Source organism: Lepidochelys kempii, chromosome 8 (genome assembly GCF_965140265.1).
Source record: "Lepidochelys kempii isolate rLepKem1 chromosome 8, rLepKem1.hap2, whole genome shotgun sequence".
NCBI lineage: Eukaryota > Metazoa > Chordata > Testudines > Cheloniidae > Lepidochelys > Lepidochelys kempii.
This window is the reverse complement of record NC_133263.1, coordinates 97,847,505-97,865,150: the sequence shown is the minus strand read 5'-3', so window position 1 is coordinate 97,865,150 and position 17,646 is coordinate 97,847,505. Positions and strand designations below refer to the sequence as shown.

At 44.3% G+C, this 17,646-nt stretch overlaps 2 protein-coding genes and 1 long non-coding RNA gene across 10 annotated transcripts in view; 1 reads left to right on the top strand and 2 right to left on the bottom strand.

Moving 5' to 3' along the window:
- The window catches only part of NRDC (nardilysin convertase), a 42,850-nt gene extending 39,362 nt beyond the window's left edge, over nt 1–3,488 (bottom strand). For both annotated transcript variants that reach the window (XM_073357722.1, XM_073357723.1), the window contains exon 1: nt 3,213–3,488. In XM_073357722.1, coding sequence (XP_073213823.1) covers nt 3,213–3,406 — 194 coding nt within the window. In that variant the 5' untranslated portion in view covers nt 3,407–3,488. The remainder of the gene's footprint in view (nt 1–3,212) is intronic.
- Nucleotides 3,489–3,822: 334 nt separating this feature from the next.
- Nucleotides 3,823–17,331, top strand: LOC140916298 (uncharacterized). 2 transcript variants are annotated; one of them, XR_012160490.1, is made up of 4 exons: nt 3,823–4,338; nt 4,687–4,800; nt 15,105–15,166; nt 15,339–17,331. It is a non-coding gene; the product is annotated as an uncharacterized lncRNA (long non-coding RNA). The 2 variants fall into 2 exon arrangements; XR_012160489.1 differs by lacking the exon at nt 15,105–15,166 and having other exon boundaries at nt 15,339–17,330.
- The window catches only part of RAB3B (RAB3B, member RAS oncogene family), a 133,693-nt gene continuing 126,912 nt past the window's right edge, over nt 10,866–17,646 (bottom strand). For all 6 annotated transcript variants that reach the window (XM_073357747.1, XM_073357743.1, XM_073357745.1 and 3 more), the window contains one exon: nt 10,866–14,981. In XM_073357747.1, the coding sequence (XP_073213848.1) occupies nt 14,794–14,981 (188 nt within the window). In that variant the 3' untranslated portion in view covers nt 10,866–14,793. The remainder of the gene's footprint in view (nt 14,982–17,646) is intronic.

Genomic DNA, 17,646 nt, shown 5'->3' with positions numbered 1-17,646 from the left:
TAGACATTGGCCACAGAATGGCCAGGATTTTGTTTTTTAAAAGGGATATAAAATGTAAACTCCATGGCTAGCATTAACAGAAGACTTATTCTTGTGACAAGGTACTTCTTTACATGTCAACTAGTCAAAAAAACAGCTGGCTAGAGCCTCTGCTCCATCCAGCAGAGGAAATTCCATTTACTGAATTAAAATCCTAATGCTGATATAAGATGCTTCAGATATACAGATGAACATACCAGAGAGTATTTGTGGGTAATAAAAGTGAGAATGCTCCAAACACAGCAATTTTGGAGGTAACTTAAATGATATTCTGATACATTTGTTCTTATAACTAATAACAACAGATGCATATGAATTTAGGTTAAGGAACATTACAGGGATATTGTAATTATCCAAGTACAAATATTATAAACCCAGGAAACTTGGATAAGGTTAAACTTAAAGAATTCCAAACACACACATTAATGGTATGGAAATGTACAGTTAAAGCAACTGAATGACCCTATGGCCCAGCTATTATGACTAATACATGGATATTTTTGTCCCAGTTAACCAATTTAAAATTTTTCACTCCATTATGGTGTCACTATAGGGCACAGCGACTTTGTTTTGATGTTTGAAGGGTATAGTTTGGCAAGAGGTAATGGTGGAACACTGGCATCCCTAGGGCACAGAATTAAGGCTATGGTGTAAAGTCTGTGGTGTACAGTAGTGGTTAAGTGTGTCTGTGAGAGGAGAAGTAGATGGCATATACAGTTAGACTGCCTGCTTTTTGAATATTTTGCTTATGAGTAGTCAGATATGTCATATAGCAACACCAAAGTTGTGTTCTAAGGGTGAGATTTTCAAAAACTATTCAAGTGCCGGCCTAACTCCCCCCACCCCCCAGAAATCAGTGACTTTTAACCATTTACTTCCATCAGAGAAGACTTAGGGTAATTCCAAAACATTTTGAAAAATTCCACCCTCCATGCTTATTACACGCCACATTCACCAGCAAATTCAGAGTCCACAGTTCTCTTCATCTCTGGAATCCTCCTGCCTCAGAATAGCAGCCCATTGTAGTCTATGTACAATTAACTTCCCAATCTCCCCATGACATCATCATAGGGAAAGTCTGGCATACCCACAGGCACTCTTGCTAACAAAACTCTATGCACAGATGTAATGCTCACGGAGAAGCATGAAGAAAAATGTGAGTGGGCCAAGGAGTATCAGGACAGAGGTAAGAAAGATAGGAAAGTGTGATAGAATGGCAGTCTTCCTACTCCAGGGTATAGAGTCCTCTCCATTAACCAGCAGGTAAAAGCACTTTTGTTAATCTGTGTAATAAATTTAAGATTAAATTTTGAATTTGAAATGGACAGACAGAAGTAAGCCTCCTTACTTGAAGGAGTACCGCCCTCACCACCAGTGTCATTTTTTTGGCCTTTATTCTTCAAGACTGAAAGTTTAGCACTAAACAGAGGCTGGCACACAAAAATCTCCTAAGAGAAATCCAGTTAACTGGCCTCTTTAAAAATGGCTACCATATATTGTTCATTGGGACAGAGCCTACATGCACTCAATGGCAAAAATGGCTAACTGCTCCCAGTGGCACATAAAATTAAGCTGTATTCAAGGAAGATGTATGTGCAGAGACCACTCTATCATGTGGTCATATCACTTTCGCTAAGGACTCCATTAGCGAGGCTCTCACTTTCATTTTTCTCTCAACCCACAAAATTAACTTTCAGAGGGGTAGCCGTGTTTGCCGCTTTTACAGATCCAGACTAAGAGTCCTGTGGCACCTTACAGACAAACAGACGTACTGGAGCATAAGCTTTTCGTGGCATGCATCTGACGAGGAAGGTATTCACCCACGAAAGCTTATGCTCCAATACATCTGTTCATCTATAAAGTGCCACAGGACTCTTTGCCAAAATTAACTTTGTAAGTACCCAAGGTGTTATCTAAACTAGGAAGAGAGATGGACTTTTTAAAAAGTGTGGGACCTAGCACCCTTTGAAACATCACTGACTCCCTTGTGTAAAATGCAGATTAACAATTTTAAAATTGTTAGCTGGCTGACACCCCTTCACTAGCTAACTTGATTTTAAAGATGTTAAACTGTATAAACAGGGAAGCTACTCATCACAGCAAACAGATGTCATGTCCCACCATTAGATGGGTCACTTATTTCCGTCTTATTTATCCACTCCCACTGAATTATTCTGCATCTGCCTCCACCTCCTTCTTGAAGCAAATGCCATGTTGAATTCACAGCATATTTAAACAAAAAAGTAGCCACCCCATCCCCCGTGCTTAAAATTAGGTAAGCGCCTTGCTCACTTAGGGCCTAAAGCACACGGGTGCTAGGTCACATACTCCCCAGACTGGTTTCCCTCTTGCTTGACAGAACTAGTTTTCAGTGTGTCATTGGCAAGCTGGAAAATTAAAGCCAGATCTTTATTAGAAACTTTTGCCAGCTCAGCAATGTTGGTCAGTGGAGTGATTTTTCAGGCAACACTTTTATACCTGCAAAAACCCTACTGGAGAAGCACTTACAACTGCATAAAACTGCTTTTGCCCATATATCCTCTTTCACATAGAAAACTGGTATAATTTAAAGCGGAAAAGAGTCCTGTGGCACCTTACAGACTAACAGATGTATTGGAGCATAAGCTTTCGTGGGTTGAATACTCACTTCGTCGAAAAGCCTCTTTTCCTCCCTGGACACCAAACCTCTAATATTAAAAGCCCTAACGCCACCCCTGCACTGTTCAGAGACCCAGCCCCAGTACCTTCCCCACATGCACTCCAGTACTGTTTATTGCTCACTCCTCCAGACTCAGATTCCCTCCTCGAAGGCACTTCTCTTCCCCTTCCCCCTAACGAGGTCTCCATTCCCTTACAGGCTTCAGAGCAGCAGCCGTGTTAGTCTGTATTCGCAACAAGAACAGGAGGACTTGTGGCACCTTAGAGACTAACCAATTTATTTGAGCATAAGCTTTCGTGAGCTACAGCTACATGCGTCCGATGAAGGGAGCTGTAGCTCACGAAAGCTCATGCTCAAATAAATTGGTTAGTCTCTAAGGTGCCCAAGCATTCCCTTACAGGCATCCTGCCCATCTTATACACGACTCGGAGCCCGCCCCGGGTCCCGCAATGCAGGCGCCCTCGCCCCGCGCTGCCTCCAGCCGGTGCGGGAGGGAGGCTCCCGTCCCCCTCACCTGTACTGCTTAGGGTCACTGGGGGACTTGACAACGTCGGGGTCCCCCACGTTGGGCTTTGCCCTGCGGTCCCCTCCTTCCTCCTCAGACTCCTCCTGGAACGGGCGGCCCTTAGCGTCCCGGCCGCCCTCCCCGACCTGCTGCCCCGAAGGCAGGTCCGGGCAACTGCACGAGGCCTTGTTCCTGCCGGGCATGGCGCGGGAGCTCCGAAGCTGCTGGCTGCGGGGAGGCGGCGGCGGCGGCTTCGGGGCGGCTCGCAGGGGCCAGCTGTGGCCGGCGCCTCGGAAGGCCTGGTCCGCACCAACTCTCGTTCCCGGCCTCCCCCGCGCTAGGGCACCTAGGGCCCTCCACACCCACCGGTCCAGTCCCCCCGCGCGCCGGGCCGCGCCCCGAGCTCCGCCCCCTCCCGGGCCCACAGCCTCACTCCCCCCACGAGCGGCCGCGGCAGCAAAAGCGATTCTCACGTAGGCCTCCCCTTCCAGCCAATCAGCACCCGACTTCAAGATCACATGGCCAGGACGACCCAATCGTAGCCCCAGCCAGGCCAGCTCGCCTCTGATTGGCAGAAAAGACGCCTGTGGCGTAGGGACCGGCAAACCGCAGTGATTCGGCAAAGGGGAAAAGCGCGGAATCCAGCCAGCGGCGAAAAAAGGGAGCAGGATAGAGCGGAGTGTCAGGCTCCCTGCGGGAATTAGCGCGGCTTCTCCCCGCCCCCTCCTTTCAGGGCTCGGGCTGACAAATTAAGCCTATCTCCCCGCTCGTGCGTTGGACGCTTCCAACAGCCGTCTGGAGACGGTGGTTCTCTTCCCATTGGTTCTCTGACATGTCGCTCACTTCTGGCTGGACCAATCAGCTGGCGAGGAAGATCCCACCCAGGCTAAAGTGAGAGACAGGTTGGCGAATTAAAGGTTTCAGAGAAGCAGCTGGGTTCGTCTGTATCCGCAAAAGGAACAGGCGTCCTTGCCCCATCTTAGAGACTAACAAATTTATTGCAGCATAAGCTTTCCTGGTCTACAGCCCACTTCATCAGATGCATGGAATGGAACATATAGTAAGAGGATATAGATATATACAGACAGAGAAGGTGGAAGTTGCCGTACCAACTGAAAGAGGCTAATTAATTAAGGTGAGCTAATATCACCAGGAGAAAAAAACTTTTTTGTAGTGATAATCAAGATGGCCCATTTAGACAGTTGATAAGAAGGTGTGAGGATACTTAACATGGGGAAATATTCAGTATGTGTAATGGCCCAGCCACTACCAGTCTCTATTCAAACCCAAGTTAATGGTATCTAGTTTGCATATTAATTCAAGTTCAGCAGTTTCTCCTTGGAGTCTGTTTTTGAAGCTTTTCTGTTGCAAAATTGCCACCCTTAAACCTTTTACGGAGTGGCCAGAGAGGTTGAAGTGTTCTCCTAGTGGTTTTTGAATGTTATGTTTCCTGACGTCAGATTTATGTCTGTTTATTCTTTAGAGACTGTCCCGTTTGGCCAATGTACATGGCAGAGGAGCATTGCTGGCACATGATGGCATATATCACATTGGTAGATGTGCAGGTGAACGAGCCCCTGATGGTGTGCCTAATGTGGTGAGGTCCTCTGATGGTGTTACTTGAATAAATATGTGGACAGAGTTGGCATCGGGTTTAGCTGCAAGGATAGGTTCCTGGGTTAGTGTTTTTGTTGTGTGGTGTGTGGTTGCTGGAGAGTATTTGCTTCAGGTTGTGGGGCTGTCTGTAAGCGAGGATTGGTCTGTCTCCCGAGATCTGTGAGAGTGAGGGATCATCCTTCAGGATAGATTGTAGATGCTTGATGATGCGCTGGAGAGGGTTTAGTTGGGGGCTGAAGGTGACTGCTAGTGGCGCTCTGTTACTTTCTTTGTTGGGCCTGTCTTGAAGTAGGTGACTTCTGGGTACTCTTCTGGCTCTGTCAGTCTGTTTCTTCACTTCAGCAGGTGGGTATTGTGGTTTTAAGAATGCTTGATAGAGATCTTATAGGTGTTTGTCTCTGTTTGAGGGATTGGATCAAATGTGGTTGTATCTTAGAGCTTGACTATAGATCGTGTGGTGCCTCCTGGATGGAAGCTGGAGGCATGTAGGTAAGTATAGCGGTCAGTAGGTTTCCGGTATAGGGTGGTTAGCACAGTAGTGTCCAGGAAGTGGATCTCTTGTGTGGATTGGTCTAGGCTGAGGTTGATGGTGGGATGGAAATTGTTGAAATCATGGTGGAATTCCTCAAGGGCTTCTTTTCCATGGGTCCAGATGATGAAGATGTCATCAATGTAGCGCAAGTAGAGATGGGGCATTAGGGAATGAGAGCTAAGGAAGCGTTGTTCTAAGTCATCCATAAAAATGTTAGCATACTGAGGGGCCATGCGGGTACCCATAGCAGTGCTGCGGACTTGAAGGTATATATTGTCCCTAGATGTGAAATAGTTGTGGATGAAGACAAAGTTACAAAGGTCAGCCATCGGGTTTGCCATGACATTATCGGGGATACTGGTACACTGGCTGGGTCATTACACCTATTGAATCTATTTCCCCATGTTAAGTATCCTCACACCTTCTTGCCAACTGTCTACATGAGCCATCTTGATTATCACTACAAAAGTTTTTTTTTCTCCTGCTGATAATAGCTCATACAGTTGGTATGGCAACTTCCACCTTCTGTGTGTGTGTGTGTGTGTGTGTGTATATATATATCTTCTTATTATATGTTCCATTCTATGCATCTGATGAAGTGGGCTGTAGCCCATGAAAGCTCATGCTCTAATAAATTTGTTAGCCTCTAAGGTGCCACAAGTACTCCTGTTCTTTTTGGGAGTATTAAAGTGCTGTGTCCGGAGAGAGCTCCCTGCCCCTCCTGGGCTCCCATGGGGATCCTCGCAGCGCGATCCTGCCAACGCTTCGTTAATGGCTAGCCCTGGCTTGTGGGTGGGGCTAGAGGCAGCACAGAGCACATGAATGTGGCGGAGCCTGCCCCCCAGGTTCTGGTTAGTTTAAAGGGGGAGGTCTAGGGTTGCCAGCACTCAGGGTTGGGGGGGGCCGCCCCGGCGCCTTGGAACTTCTGGGAGCCACGCGGCATCAGATAGCCTGTCTGCGCCGCAACCAGACTTTTAATGGCCCTGTCAGCAGTACTAACTGGAGGCACCAGGGTCTCTTTTTAACCAGGTGTTCCAGTCAAAAACCGGACACCGGGCAACCCTGGGAGAGGGTCCCAGTTTTTGCTTCCCTGTAACAGAGCTGGGGAGGAGGAGGGGGAACAGAGCATCATGTAGCTCTGGTTGTTCCTGTGTGGGGTAGGAGGCCAGCATAGCTTTTCCCTCGCAGGTCAGTCTGAAGTTCCCTGCAGCATTTATCCTGAAGGCCAGGCCAGATCAGTGTCAATGCACGTGTTCCCTTTCTACTGCATCTGTCATAAAATGCTTGTTTGTGGGTTTGGTTCTGTTTCTGCAATTGGGTGTGTTGGGTTTGTTTGTTTGTTTCATGGCCACATGTGGAGCCCATAAATTGAAGTTGGAATTAGAGGCATGTCACAAAGGAATTGGAAAAGGGATCTCAGGCGTGGCACAAGAACCATAAGGAGATCCCCAGGGTGTTATAGGAGGAATTGTGTCTTCACAGGTTTCTAATGCACCTGTGTGCATGGCAGGTGTTCAGGCTGCACATCCTGTCAGTAAAGGAAGGAGGTGTACCCCCCCTTCCTACCCTGTTTGGGATGATATGCTATGAGATACCAGGGTTCAATTCAGCCTAACTGTGTCACTCCTGCCCTTTTTCTCAGGGTGCTCTTTACAGTGCTCTGCTGCTGTATCCTCTAGCTTGGGCTGCTCACAAATAGCATCCAGCATGCAAGTTACTCCAAGCTGTGTCTGCATGTGTGTGCTGCAGCCAGCCACACTTTTGCTCTTACCAGCCTGGGTTATACTGCAGGGTGACCCCAACGCACTCCCAGTCTTAGAGTTTCTCCCAGAAATGTTTGTAGTATGCTGTCCAGCCTTTTCTTGGACAATACAAGTTATTATAAAGTCTGTTATTTCTTTAATAGAAATAATATGCATATAACTTGCCACCCCAAATGGTGCTCCATTTGGACAGGGTGACAGGGGGTGTCTTAGGGTATTTGTTCCTTCTTTTTATAGTTTCAGTTCCACTGAAACATTTCCAGCTGTGTACCAGGAAACAAAAAGTATGTGGAAGTATGTTCCCTGCTGCTGCTTCTCACCTGTCTGAGCTTCCTTTCTCTCCCCTTCCTCCATGATAACTCTGTTTACTGCTTAAATGCACATGAAGCAGAGCACACATTCCTTTGTTTAGGATAGACCTGTTTGCCAACTTCTGCTTGGGTAGGGTTGTGGGTGAACATGTGTTAATATCATCATACAGGGAAATATTATAAATTCAGATACAGTGTTGCCACATATAATTTACCAGGACAATAGTGACCAATAAACTGAGTTTTCAGATGATACCTCACGAGGCATACTTTGTACAAAGATTATTGCAATTGTATGTCAAATGTGAGCAGAGGAACATTCTATCCAATATGCATATTTGGGAGCAGACCCTGCAATTTGTGGCTGTCCTTTGCATGGGCAATGCAAGTGGAAAGACAAGTTTCCTTGAGCCACCTAGCCTGCTGCACATCCTCAGTGGGGAGTGTAGAAACTGGAAGCAGGTTTTTTGGTAAGGTTTTGGCACATAAGCCTTCAGAGCTCCGAACTCATAGTAATGCCAGTCCTGTGAAAAAATTTAAATCGTAATATAGTAGCAAGATAAGAAATCTTCAAGGAACCAAATGCAACAGTGGAGTAATCTAAATCTATATTCAAGGGTAATTTACTATGCTTTTATTTATGTAGAGCCAAAAGAGTGTTAGGTGCTTTCCAGATCAGTACTATTTTCAGAAGTGACTCAGGAGCCAAAATCTCATTGAAAGTCAGTGGGATTTAAACTTAGGCTCCTAGTCACTCAGCTGCTTTTGAACATTTTATCCAGCATTTTTTCCCTGAAGAGTTTACTCTCTAGATGGTCATCACACCCCGTTTATATATCCTTGGTGTGCGTGTTCTATTTGTCTCACTCAGGGCAGATCGTCCTGCGGTATTTTTTTCTCTTGTTTTGGTGGGGTGTTTCTTTTACATATTTTCAAAGGATTGTTCTGAAACATTGGGAATAGGCCACATTGACCCTGATTGAATTGACCTCATAGGCACTGATTTCCCTCCCACCCACCCACCCACTTGGTAAGGCAACTCCCATTTTTCATGTGATGTGTATTTATACATGCTCCTGTATTTTCCACTCCATGCATCTGATGAAGTGGTTCTAGCCCAGGAAAGCTTATGACCAAATTAATTTGTTAGTCTCTAAGGTGCCACAAGGACTCCTCATTATTTTTATTTTCCAGACAGTTACAACTTTCAGAGGAAGTTACCCCAGCTGCACAGGTCCATGCAGACTTTATAAAATCCACAGAGATTAGCAAAAAAGGTCAGGGGGAGCAAAACTAAGAGGTCAGAGGATTACACAAATGAGGAGGATCCTTCCATGGGATGTCTGGGGGCGGGGGAGAAACAGAGAAGGTGTCACCTTTCAGAAGTTTTTTGACACAATATTTTTCTGCCTTATTCAGCCACCAGATGGACCCCAAAGCACATGTTACCTGGAGCTCATTCTCTCCATGGGACATACAGCTTTTCATTTAGGAATCCGCATTCAGTGTGGCAAGTATTCCATAACTACCAAATCTATTGAGCACCTTGAGGTAGTTCTCTATCCTCCTCAGTTTTCAGTAGAGATGGTCTGGAAACAGACCACACTCCTTCTTCCCTAAACTTGGTATCTACTGCTAGGGATCTGCTAGTTTGCACTAAGGCTGGTCAGGCATGTCCTTAAAAGCGAGGATCCCTGCTCTGCAGCGACTGCAATTCAGAGCTCCCCTGCCCCTGGAAGCATGGGCTGCTGACCAGGGAAATGGCTTGAGAGCCTTGGAAACAGGATGGTACTTTCTCTCTCTCTCTTTTTCTGGCTTCCCAAAAACCTAGAACTCTTGATTTTTGTAGGCTATGAAAGAATATTGACTTTTTGTTTGGACTACTTTAACCCTCCTGTAATAGGGCAGAGCATAGGTGCCGGCTTTTTTGTTTGCCAGGGGGTGCTCAGCCCCAGGTCCTGCCCTCACTCCACCCCTACCCCTTCCTGCCCCTGCTCCACCCTTACCCTGCCTCTTCCCTCCCCCGAGTGCACCCCATCCCTACTCTTCCCCCTCCCTCCCAGCACCTCCTGCATGCTGTGGAACAGCTGATGGCAGCAGGTGGGAGGCACTGGGAGGGAGCGGGAGGAACTGATCAGCGGGGCCGCTGGTGAGCAGGAGGTGCTGGGGGCTGGGGGTCAGCTGATTGCCAGTGGGTGCTAAGCCCCCGCTAATTTTTTGCTGTGGGTGCTCCAGCCTTGCAGCACTCACGGGGTTGGCGCTTATGGGGTGGAGGCCCTGAACAGCACAGCCAGAAGGCCATGCCCTAGACTCTTTGACAAGAGCAGTGCCCATCCTCTCGCCAAGGGGATGCTAAAGAGATATAACCTACTATGGGGAGAGAGGGAGGTTCAGCCTCTGTGCCGATGCAATTCATGGCCTTTCTCTCTTTCAATACTGCCACCTTGGGCAACTGATGAGGTGGACACCTGTCCAGTGAATGCTGGTGTGAGACCATCAGGTGCTTTCATACTGGCCAATGAATAGCTGCCTACAGCAACAATTGTACTGACCTTTACCGGAAAGTAGGTCACAGCATGACACCCTACAGAGATGGCTGGTGCCCAGATTAACTGAGGAGGCTGAATGTCACAAGCTGCCTCCTCCCATTCAGGTGGGTCATAATTTCAAAGTGGAAAAATGAGGACCCTGCTAGGAGGAGGAGGATAAAGAAAGTTGGTGGGCAAACAGGAAAGAAAGAGGCATCTCTTCCCTCTGCCTCCCCATCTTTACCAGGAAAATGACACTTCACTGCAAATGGTAGGATGGGAGAAAACAGTATTTTCCCCTCTAAACCTGTCACTGTGCTCTACTAGCCCCCGTCTCTCCCTGCTATCTCCCACCAACCCTGCCGCACACACCACCAGGTCACCCACATCTTCAGTCACCAGTTGATTCCATTCTTCCCTGCATTCAGCCTATCCCCCGTCTCACCTTAGAACCCCTCAAATTCCCTCATCTCCTTCCAATCCAACCCTCACCAGTTCAGAGATGCATCTCCTGTTCCCCCACCCCAACCCTACCCAGTATGAGAGACCCTCTTCTTCCTTTAATTTCACAGCTGAGGACCACCACCCTCAGCTCTGAACCCTTTCAATCAAGTTATTTTTTGTTACTAGTTAAATAAGTTATCCTAAAACCTGCCTGTCACCACTGAAATGTTACCCCGCTACCCTGCTAATGCTTGCTTTACCATTCAGCCTACAGCAACTCCTTCCCCACAGCGGTTCCTAATGATAACTGCTGCCCAAGGAACACTAGCTGGCAGAAAAGGCACAAGCAGTTCAGTTTAATTCCAAACGATTCAGAAAAAGACCTCCTCTTCCCCCATAGATGACTCCATCCTTACTATTTGTTGAGATAAGTAACGTAGCTCGCACTCAAGCCGTCTCTGGCCATGTTCAGAGACTAAATAATGTCTTTTTATTTTGTCAGCTTCATAAATATAGATACAATATGTACACTCCTAGCGCTGCACAAATTGCATGGTCACCACCTGATTAGAAATACCCCACAAAAGAGAGCATTTATTTTAGAGAGACGACTTTTGAGAGCAAGAATTAGCAATATCCAAACACACACTATAGCAAGGCTTTGATTCACTAGCACGATAGATATAGAAGCTACATTAAGTCTAGTTGGTTTTCCATGCCAGAAAATTACTAGCCTTCGTATTAAAAGCATTTGAGGTATGACAGAAGGACACATTTTCAAAGGCAGCCTGAGGCCTTAATCCTGCTAGTTACATTGCAGTGGACCGATCCCTGCACGGCACCCCACCAATTTCAGTGGGGTCTCACACAGATGCCACGGCCACTTGCACAGAATAACTTGCACAACTCTGGCCTAAATTTGCAATTTTGTGTTAAAAAAAAATAGGCTAATTTGACATCACTGATTTGTATGTACAAATGCCATTTGTACTCTCACATTTGAGTCTGTGTGCATAACACTTAGTCCTGCCATGCGTGCAGGGGCCTGGACTAGACGACCTTTCATTGTCCCTTCAAGTCCTATGATCCTATGATAAATAATTATATGAGCGAATAGACATGTGGCCTAGAAAGTTTGAGAGATCTGTGAAAGTAGCCTCCCATATGTTTGTGTATATATACACGCTACAAATCTGGCTACTACATATATATCCACACAAAATTGTACTCATATAGATATTTTGTATATAATACCCTTAGTGTCAGAAATGTTGGATGTTTAAAGGCATGCTATATCTAAACTGTAAAAATTGCATCCCAGAAAGAAGCAGGCCATGGGATGTTGATATTTCAGTTTTTCAGGATCTCAGTCATCTGTTGTTCACTGTCGCCATTTTTATGCCTTCATTATTTTTATGAATTCCTTCTTCTCTGAAGTTTTTTTACTTTGTATTTAAGTCTGAAACTAGAAGAAATAACGTCATCCTAAGTGCAACCTTCTAGCACAAATTTTTTTAAAAGTCAAGAACAATGTGAAAACAAGAAATACATGTAACACATAAACCAGGCTGGGGATTGGAACTGTGGTGTTATACACATTACAGGCCCTCCTGCTGGTGGATTTTTCCATTTAATTTTAGGGTTGCATACAACTTGATATCTATCTCTCCACAGAGTTTGTTCTGTCAGCTGACCAAGTTGAAAGGAGAAGTTCTCCTTTGCAAGGCAGAACAGCTAGGCTGATCAAGGTTAATAGGAGGAACATCTTAGCTTTTAAGATCCATGTTGATCATTTTAACTGAGCTGTATGCATGCTGTTGTTTGCAGATCTGGTCACCTCATCTCAAAAAAGATATACTGGAATTGGAAAAGGTACAGGAAAGGGCAACAAAAACGACTGGGGTAGGGAACAGCTTCCATATGAGGAAAGATTAATAAGACTGGGACTTTCAGCTTGGAAAAGAGACGACTAAGTGGGGATATGATAGAGGTCTATAAAATTATGAATGGTGTGGCAAAAGTAAATAAGGAAGTACTATTTACTCCCTCTTATTATACAAGAACTAGGGGGTCACCAAATGAAATTAATAAGCAGCCGGTTTAAAACAAACAAAAGGAAGTATTTTTTCACACAGCGCACAGTCAACCTGTGGAACTCTTTGCCAGAGGATGTTGTGAAGGCCAAGACTATAACAGGGTTTAAATAAAACCTAGATAAGTTCATGGAAGATAGGTCCAACAATGGCTGTCAGCCAAGATGGGCATGGATGCAAAACCATACTCTGAAGTGTCCCTAGCCTCTGTTTGCCAGAAGCTGGGAATGGGTGACATGGGATGGATCACTTGATGACCTATTCTGTTAATTCCCTCTGAAGCACCTGGTATTGGCCACTGTCGGAAGACAGGATACTGGGCTAGATGGACCATTGGTCTGACCGAGTATGGATGTTCTTATATATGTGTCTGATGATTAAATAGACTTGTCATTCCATAAAACCATACATGTGCATATGTCAGCCTTTGGTGTTTCTCCTCCATGTTTCTAACATTATCTAATTAACCACTGTAGAATTAGAACCATTCTGATAATGTTAATAGTCACAAGAGTGCTGGTTCCTGTTCCCATTGCAACCAAACTCCTACTGACTTCAGTGGGAGCAGGATTGGGCCCTTAATTACCTAGAAAACATATATTTAAGTTTTAAGAAAGTGTCTCTAGAAGCCTTAGTTAGAAGCTCTTTCTAGGTAAAATTGGAGATGGTCCCAAACCAAAAACTACCATGCTGATTTCCAATGGAAATCAATGCATTAGATATTGCTGGCTGCAGTAACTGCCTCCAGTGCATGAAGCAACTCAAAGGGAATAGGGAAGGATTGTACAGGTGTGAAAGTGGGATTTAATAGCAGCATGACTCCAAATGGATCCATTTTGCTAGGGGACTTTGAAAGCCATGCAAAAGGGATGATCATTTTTTGGAATAAACTGGACTTTGCACAGTTTTCTGCTGACTTCTAAGAGTGTCATGCCCTCTTTCTTTTATGCCGGAGTTCAAGCACATCCTCACGAGGGGTAGGTATGTCAGAAGCTCTGTGAGATTTGCCTTGGACTTAAACTCTAGTTTTGCATGCACAGGTTATCCTTCCCCAGGTTTCCTTGCTGGAGGGTTGGTTGTATTATATAAAGCACTGTACTACTTGTCCCTTTGAGATCTATTAAATATAGATTTCCCTATAAATCTATATTTAATTCATTCAATTATCATGCTGAAGAAAAGTAATTATTCTGATAATAAAACAAAATTAATTATTCTTTCCCTTTAATAACCAAAGCCCCCACAAATATATCATGGGAGTTAACCTTGACTACAAGCGCAGGACCTTTTTGCAGGTAAATTTCACTACTTAGCTTGTAAGCTCTTTGGGGCAGGAACCGCCTTTTTGTTCTTTATCTGTACAGCTCCAAGCACAATGACGTTGTGGTCCATGACTGGGGCTTCTAGGTGCTATGGCAATATAAATAATAAATAAAAGTAGATATAACAGCTGTTCTGGTAGATCACTTAGTTTAAGAGCCACAAGACAGACTGGTTACAAACACTCACATGTTGGCTCCCAATAATGTGGTCTGAGATATTGGCATTCAAGGTTAAATGTGCTACACTTGGCCCTGCATGAGCCCAGAATTAGGGAAGTGCTCTCTGCTTCGGCTCTGATTCTTATGCTAAACCTCTGAAGAGGCATGGCACAATATTCAACTCCCATTCTCTTGATTTTCTTGGTGGTCCGAGTGTATCGAATAGAAATGGATCCGTCTTGCTACCCAGTCCTGCTGCATCAAACAAAACAGCAGAGTTTTACATCAAAGAGCATGGTCATCTCCTCCCCAAAGTCTTGAGATGTTCTGGGTTTTTGGGATGTAAAGACAGGATTTACTTTCCTGTTTTGTGAGGGGACTCTGGGTTTCTTCTTTTCTGTTTTTTAAAATCTTTTCCTTTCTGATCTTTTTTATGTTCAGTGCTCTTTATCAGTGGTTGAGCTGCATATTGGTATAGAGCTCTCTCCCCAGCAAAAGGGCCTATAACAACAAAGCAACATTCTCTATGGGAATAATCTAAACATACATTTATAGTATTATAAAAGTCTTACAGTTCAGTGTAATTCACCCATTAACACTAGGTGCACTTACAATATATATTTAGTTTTGTTTGTTTGTTTTACAATATTAGGTGTATTAGATGTATTTAACATTAAACTTTCCAGGACATTTAACAGCCACATCCATTTCCACTATAACAAACTTCAGCCTTTACACGATATGGTAATACAGCATCACATGTGAAAAGATAAAGTGTGTTCAGGGAAGGGGAGAGAGAGATTTCACACAGATTAAAATCACTAGCAGGAACAGTTCTGCTGCAAAGAGGGTGAGTTGTCTGTGAGTCGCATGTTCTTCCCAGAACTGCCTCTGGATGGGTCAGACTCTATACTCTCTGACATCTTTTCACAGATTATATCCACTAGGCGCTCAAAGACCTGTCTCACATTGATGTTCTCTTTGGCACTGGCATCAAAATAATCAAAACCTGTGAAGGAAGCAAAAAATAAATTAAAAAAAAATCAATAAGTCTGATTATATAAAGAATGCTTGAAGTAAGTGTAATGATCTGTTTAAAACACCAACAATTTGTTTTGTATTCATTCGGTAGCCAAGAAACACTTCAGAAATACAGGACGTCCAAGCAGATTGAAGCTGTCCTGGCTCAGCTGAGTGAGTCTAAGGGGCAAGGCCACTCTTAACACTACCATGGCGAAGAGCTTTCTAAGCAGTGCTGATGAGCAGGCCCCTAAAGCACTGCTCCCTTCTGATCAGAGAACAGCAAGGTTGGAAATTATATGATGTTACTGATGATTCCAGGGTTGCTTTTTTTTTTTTTTTCTAGCATGCCATTGGCATCCTGCACCCATGAAGCAGTCAGCCATGACACCACCCAGGTCAACCTTCCTGCCCACTCAGAACAAATCGAGGAGCTTAACCCCTCCTTAACTACGAATTTGAATTCTTGCATGAGACTTCAGCCCAGTGCCTCAGCCATGAGCAGAATATCAATGCACTGAACCCACACTGTCATCTCCTACAATTCTTTATCTTCCCATTCCCAGAAGTCTAGGAGACTAATCGTTATTTACAAGAATTATGTTGTTAGTTCTGTTCTTCCTGCTATTATATTGCCTACAGCAAGAAGTCAAACTACCATATAAATAATCTGCTTTGCAATAAATTACCATCCATGGTGATTTGTATCATGAGCTTTTGTAGCACATCAGCTCTCATGTCCCATTACTAAACCAAGGAAAAGAAAAGCCCATTTAACTGACTAGTTTGCCTTCATTTTGTGACTACAAGTCTCATTGTTTCAATCTGTAAAATAACAAGTAAGTTTCTAAAATCTTTTATCACTTCAGAATCATTTTTTTGAAAAGGTTCCTCAGTTTTAACAGGATAAAATAACTAGCAACGCCAATACCAACACTAAGCCATTGGCTGTAACTATGCAACTTGAATCATTAGACTGGTAGTTCTCAAACTTGTGTACTGGTGACCCCTTTCATTTAGCAAGCCTCTGAGTGCGATCCCCTTATAAATTAAAAACACTTTTGAACATATTTAACACCATTATAAATGCTGGAGGCAAAGCAAGGTTTGGGGTGGAGGCTGACAGCTTGCGACCCCCCCATGTAATAACCTCGTGACCCCCTGATGGGCCCCAACCCCCCCAGTTTGAGAACTCCTGCATCAGACAATTTGAAGAGGTCAACTTTTAAAATGGGTTCTTAGTGACAGTAATATAATAACCTATTAACAAAAAACAAGAGACTCCAGATAAATCTCTGCCATCAAGAATACCTCAGCTTGTTTAACTTATAGTCACTGGGGGGCTGATTCCTGAAAGGCACAGAACAGGGACGACAAAGGGGACAAAGGTAATTTTAAGCTATCTTCATGGACTGTCCTGCAGCCTAGAATCCTCATAGTGTATTAGGAGGATTTTATGTTTGTATTTTGTATAATTTAAAATGAAGGATAAATAATAATAATGTAGCATGTATTAAATGTATTGGTGTATGATTTGACCATATCCTGCCAGCCACTCTTTCTGAAAGCAGAAAGGAATGGCCTAATGGGCCATTGGTAAAGATGCATCAGCCAGAATCCGTATCTGAGCTGATTTCAAGGCAGTAACAGACCTTTTAGGGTCACCACTTTGCTGTAGATTTAATACTTTAAAATAAGTAAAAGAATGCAATGATTGTTTTCTCTTGCATTGCAATTTGATGTTCCTGTTCAAATGCTCCGTGTAAATCAATTCTGTGTTGCGTGTGAATGAGGAATGTGTGTGTTAAGAGATAAGTGTGGAGGCATCACCGAACTGGATGTTCTAGGGAGAAACCAAGGACAGACGTAAGGGCACCAGACGATTGCAACAAGCCCCTATTGAGATGTCAGAGGAGGACAGGTTGACGACTCTAAAGATGAGACAGGCACCTATCAATGGGGACAAGATAGCTGTGATCAAAACCAGCATGGGGTAACTCCCTGGGAGACTTAATGAAAGAACAAGATAAAGAATGAGAAGGACAATTTAAGAAAACAAACACTCGTCAAACAACAATTGATTACAGCATGACGGTGCAAAACTCATTGGTCCCAATGAAGGAAAATCACTATATAAACAGGGGGCCTTGCCATGAAACTTTGGGTTCGTCCTGCAAAGACTTCTTCGGAGCATCGTGTCACGACCGACAGAACCCAGCTCCTACTTACCCGTGATCAACCTAGCTGGCCGCTAGATTGATCCGGACTGTGGCAGGAGGGAGGGAGAGGAGAGTGTGTGTGTAATTGAATGCATATGCTAATTGTTGTATCTTCAATAAACACGGCGTTTTGCCTTTTCCCCTGAAAAAGATCCCGCGTGCTTCTTATAAGCATAACAATAACACTTGGTACTTCTATGATGGGGGAATATGCATATACATATTATACACACCCGGTTTGGGGTTGAAATCAGCCCAGGAGTCTGCAGTTTGATATATTTCATCCAGACCAATTCAAATGTTTTCGTCACAGATGTTGAGGGAAAATATTAATAGAAATTCTGCTTATTACTAAATAGGCACTGCTGTAATGGACCAGATCCATTACCTCTGGACCAGTATTCAGTTTTTGACAGTGGTCAGGAATGGATGCAT